This window comes from Moesziomyces antarcticus, assembly GCF_000747765.1.
Source record: "Moesziomyces antarcticus DNA, scaffold: scaffold_v10124, strain JCM 10317, whole genome shotgun sequence".
In the NCBI taxonomy this organism is placed as follows: domain Eukaryota; kingdom Fungi; phylum Basidiomycota; class Ustilaginomycetes; order Ustilaginales; family Ustilaginaceae; genus Moesziomyces; species Moesziomyces antarcticus.
The window spans coordinates 1-5099 of NW_014638886.1; the positions used below are offsets into that span (position 1 = coordinate 1).

The 5099-nt window shown below is 60.6% G+C and overlaps 3 protein-coding genes across 3 annotated transcripts; 1 reads left to right on the top strand and 2 right to left on the bottom strand.

Moving 5' to 3' along the window:
• On the top strand, positions 1-2854 carry PAN0_124c6774 (uncharacterized protein; the record flags this gene model as incomplete). The annotated part of the gene is made up of 1 exon (XM_014797801.1): positions 1-2854. A coding segment is annotated over one exon (2854 nt), but the record flags the coding sequence as incomplete, so codon positions are not given.
• A 45-nt stretch (positions 2855-2899) lies between these two features.
• Positions 2900-3643, bottom strand: PAN0_124d6775 (uncharacterized protein; the record flags this gene model as incomplete). The annotated part of the gene is made up of 1 exon (XM_014797802.1): positions 2900-3643. The coding sequence occupies one exon, from the start codon at positions 3641-3643 to the stop codon at positions 2900-2902; it is 744 nt and encodes a 247-aa protein (XP_014653288.1).
• A 310-nt stretch (positions 3644-3953) lies between these two features.
• PAN0_124d6776 (syntaxin-like protein) lies at positions 3954-5099 on the bottom strand (the record flags this gene model as incomplete). Its single annotated transcript, XM_014797803.1, has 1 exon — positions 3954-5099. A coding segment is annotated over one exon (1146 nt), but the record flags the coding sequence as incomplete, so codon positions are not given.

A 5099-nucleotide genomic window follows, 5' to 3' on the forward strand; every position in this document is an offset into this window, starting at 1 on the left:
GGTCATCCGCAGCGTCATGAACAGCGTCAAGTTCGAAGAGAATCTGGACCTGCAGACGCGCTCGGCGCGCTCGGTGGCCAAGCTGATCGAGTTCAGCGTGTCGCCGGCGGCCAAGTCGAATCCGAGCGACAAGATCGTCAAGAACCTGTGCGCGTTTGTGTGCCAGGACACGACGCGCGTGGCCATCTTTGCGGACAGCAAGGGCCTGCGCGAGGGCATCCTCAGCATGAACGAGCCCATCGTGGCGCCGCGCGGTCCCGGGCGTACAAGTGCCAAGGACGAGGCCGCAGAGTCGGAGGAGGTGTTGCAGGGCAAGCTCATCCGCCGTGGAGCTGCAGCAGCGCTGGCGCAGCTCGCCGACCTGTTTGGCGAGCGTCTGTTCGAGGTGGTGCCGATGCTGTGGCACTGCATGAGCAATGCGCTGCTGCAGACGTTTGGCTCGACGGCGGCTCAGGCCGACGCGCTCATCGCCAAACAGGAGGATCTCGGACAGAGCATCCTCGATGCGTGCGCGGTGCTCGATGTCAACCTGCCCAACCTCGGCGGCACGCTGTGCGACAAGGTGGTCGAGCTGCTCCCTGCGCTGACGCTCGCCATCCAGAGCGAGTATGCCGTGGTGCGCTCGGCGGCGGCCAAGTGCTTTGCGGTGATGGCAAGCTGTCTGACCGAGGTGGCGCTCAAGCATGTGGTGGAGCAGGTGGTGCCCCTGGTGGGCGATGCGGCCTCGATCACCAACCGCCAGGGTGCGGTCGAGCTCATCTATCACACGGTGCAGCAGCTGGACCTCAAGATCCTGCCGTACGTCATCTTCCTGATCGTGCCCATCCTCGGCCGCATGAGCGACAACGACGAAAAGGTGCGGCTGGTGGCGACCAACACGTTTGCCTCGCTCGTCAAGATGGTGCCGCTCGAGGCCGGCTTGCCGGACCCGCCTGGCTTTTCGGCCGAGCTGCTGCAGCGACGCGAGGAGGAGCGCAAGTTCCTCATGCAGCTGCTGGACGGATCCAAGGTGGAGCCGTACACGATCCCGGTGCGCATCAATGCGAAGCTGCGCAAGTACCAGCAGGACGGCGTCAACTGGATGGCGTTCCTGGCCAAGTACCAGCTGCACGGCATCCTCTGCGACGACATGGGCCTCGGCAAGACGCTGCAGTCGATCTGCATCCTGTCGTCCAAGCACCACGAGCGGGCGGAGCGGTACCGTCTCACGCAGGCGGCGGATGCCAAGCCGCTGCCGAGTCTCATCATCTGTCCGCCGACGCTGACGGGCCACTGGTGCCACGAGATCAAGCAGTACGCCAACAACCTGCGGCCCCTGCTGTACTCGGGTCTGCCCGCCGAGCGCGCACGGCTGCAGGCCGAAATCCCGCGGTACGACGCGGTGGTCATGTCGTACGACGTGGTGCGCAACGACATTGCGGCGCTGTCGCAGATCGCGTGGAACTACTGCATCCTCGACGAGGGCCACGTGATCCGCTCGGCCAAGACCAAGACGACCAAGGCGGTCAAGCTGATCCGCGCCAACCACCGACTGCTGCTATCCGGCACGCCGATCCAGAACAACGTGCTGGAGCTGTGGTCGCTGTTCGACTTTCTCATGCCCGGGTTTCTCGGCACGGAACGCAGCTTCCACGAGCGGTTTGGCAAGCCGATCATCGCGTCGCGCGACGGCAAGCTGAGTGCCAAGGAGCAGGAGGCGGCAGCACTGGCGCTCGAGGCGCTGCATAAGCAGGTGCTGCCGTTCCTGCTGCGGCGGCTCAAGGAGGATGTGCTGGACGATCTGCCGCCCAAGATCATCCAGGACATCGAGTGTGATCTGGGCGAGATCCAGAAGCAGCTCTACGACGATTTCAGCAAGGAGCAGAACGAGGACGAGGCCGAGGCGTTTGCGGGCGCCACGGCGACGTCTGGAGGCAAGGAGCCGGCGTCGGAGAAGCAGCACGTGTTCAAGGCGCTGCAGTACATGCGCAAGCTGGTCAACCATCCGTCGCTGGTGCTGTCGGACGACAATGCCAAGCACGTGGCGATCAAGCAGAAGCTGCAGCGGAGCGGTGGTTCGCTGAGCGACATTGTGCATTCGCCCAAGCTGCAGGCGCTGCGGCAGCTGCTGCTCGACTGCGGTATCGGCGGGTCGGGCGGTTCGTCGGGCGGTGGCAGCGGCGCGAGTGCGGGTGGAGGAGTCGATCTGGGTGGTGGCGAGGTGGGTGGAGGCGAGAGTGCGGTTTCGCAACACCGCGTGCTGATCTTCTGCCAGCTCAAGCAGATGATCGACATCATCCAGCGCGATCTCTTCGCAGCGTTGATGCCGAGCGTTTCGTACATGCGGTTGGACGGTTCGGTGTCGGCGGAGAAACGTCATTCGATCGTGCAGACGTTCAATGCGGATCCGTCGATCGACGTGCTGCTCCTCACGACGCAGGTAGGTGGACTCGGACTGACGCTCACGGGTGCGGATACGGTGATCTTTGTCGAGCACGACTGGAACCCGATGAAAGATCTGCAGGCCATGGACCGCGCGCACCGCCTCGGGCAGAAGAAGGTGGTCAACGTCTACCGCCTCATCACCAAGAACACGCTCGAGGCCAAGATCATGGGTCTGCAGCGCTTCAAGCTCAATGTGGCGAATAGCGTGGTGAACCAGCAGAACAAGGGTATGGACAGCATGGATACCGACCAGATCCTCGACCTCTTCAACGCACAAGGCGGCGGTGGATGCAAGGAGGACAAGGAGGAGGCCAAGAAGAAGGGCTTCGCAAGGTTGACCCAGAAGCAGATTTTGGAGGGTGCCCAGCGCGGGCCGGAGAACGAGGAGAGCGAGTACAAGCAGATGAGCACCTGGATGCCCGACGAGTAGCCCCTTGCCCAGTCAATCTACATTTGAAACAGCATGACGAAGTGGCTATTGTCGGCGTGTTCGTTTGGGCCGTGTTGCAGGAGGTGCTGGTGAGACGGACCTTTTTGACGGCTTGTCTTGCTTGTCTTTCTTGTCTTTGTTGTCTTGCATATTTGATAGCGAAGGATCGGGGTGGGCCAAGCTGAAAGCTACCTTATCGAGGGTCTTTCCCGACTCAATCGCCTGTGTCTGCTTGACTGCTCGAATGGCGTTTTTGTAGAAGGCCTTGTAGAACGGCAAGGTATACTTAACCTTTTCCCCTCCTTGCAGCAGTTCAACCAGATGGTCGGATTGAAAGATGCCTACTGGGTTCCAGGCTGCACATATTGCTGATGCAGTTGCTGGTCCGACTCCTCGAAGACCAACCAGGATCTCCATAGTCGCCACTACACCATCGAGTAGATCTTCATCGCTCGAGTCCAGTGTGAGCTTTTGTTCGGCTAGATGCGTGGCTGCCTTGCGAAGGGTTTCTTTGACGAGGTCTGGGGAGTTGGAAGAGACGAGTGCGAGGAGAGTCGGTCGATGTTTTTCGCGCCCAAGTTTCCATCGAACCAGCTTGAGCAGCGCCTCTTTGCTGTCGAGCCCACTACATGGTGAAGAATCCGTGCCGTAGGGAAGCGATTGGTACCACGTGTCTAACTCCTCCAATCCAGACTTGGATGTAGACGCCTTGAGTGCGATAGCTGATGCATAGCGCGAGATGTGCTGCGACACAGAAGCCGCTCCGAGCCCATGCAGACTGCGAGACATAGCGAAGATGAATGGTGGAATACACGATCCAGAAAAGCAGTTGGCTCGACCACTTCAACGCCCCAACACCGCGCGCAGAAATAACTCCACTTCCCCCCTCACTCGCGCATTCTTCTCTACGACACTTGCTTGTCCACCTTGAAGCTCACCACACCCTGTGCCAGTGCCAAAACACAGCAACTCGACAGACAAACACCAAAAGCAAAAACGATGGTATTTACACCCGTCGAAAACGACGAACAAAAGGAGCGAAATATAAGAAGGTAGCGAGCCAGAAGAATCAAAAGAGTGCGATCGTGAGGGGCTGTAACTACATGCCCAGATCCGGCAAGAGGAAGGCCTCGGACCTCTCCTTGTTGATAACCACGCCGTGGACATAGTGTACGCTGCGTTCGACGAGCGATCTTCTGTTGTTGTTGTTGTTCCCACCTCGACCGCAGTTGGTGCCCTGCGTGCAGACGACCGCAGCGACGACAGCGGCGATAACAATGATGAGCACGATGATGATCCAGAAGCAGATCCAGCGCTTCTTCCTCGCCTTCCTCGCCGAGTCGACCGCCTTGTTGGTATGCTGCAGTCCCTGCTGCATATCCGTCTCGACCTGTGCGCCCTGTTCCTGGATCACATTCAGTGCATCGTCCTGTTCATCCACCAGGATGGACATCTCGTTGAAGAGCTGTGCGAGCTCGGTGATGGTGCGTTCGATGCGTTTGATGTCCTCGTGACGCTCCTGGACCTCGCGCAGCGCGCCGCGCGCCTCACCGTGCCGGTTCGAGTTGAGCAGCGCCTGCGAAAAGATGGCGCCGCCCTGGTCGTCGTCGAGCGCCGCCTTGATCTCCTGCTGCGACGCGTCGGGCTTGACGATGCGGAACTGACGCTCTGCGCGTGCGCGGTACTTTTGACGGTAGCTCTGCTCCACCTGCTGATACCGCTGGATCGACTCCTTGAAGCGGTTCTTGACCGCACCCACCTGCGTGTTGCGCACGTTCTTGTCGCCGCCCGCGGGCACGCGCTTGTTCTGGCTCTCGAGCAGCTTGATGCGGTTCTTGACGCCGTTGGTCAGCGAAGACGTCTCCTGCTGGATCGAGGCGAGCTGCTGCTCCGCATACTGCGCCGAGGCCTCGTCCATGTTGTTGAGCGAGCGCGAGTGGAGGTCCGAGATCTTGTTGACATTGTCGTCGATCTGGCGGATGGTGTCCTGGATCTCGGAGATGTCGCCGAAGAAGGCGTTCATGTCGCCCGCGGGCTTCTCGGTCACGACGTTCTGCATCTCGTACGAGTTGGCTCCGGCAGCAGCAGGGGCGGCGTAGCCTGTTGGCTGCGCCTGGGGCATCTGTCCGTATCCGGTCTGCTGGGGCGGAGCATAGCCCTGCTGAGGTGGTGCATATCCCTGCTGGGGCTGAGCGTAGGCCTGTGGCTGGCCGTTGGTGTAGGCCTGCTGGTCGTAGGCGCCCTG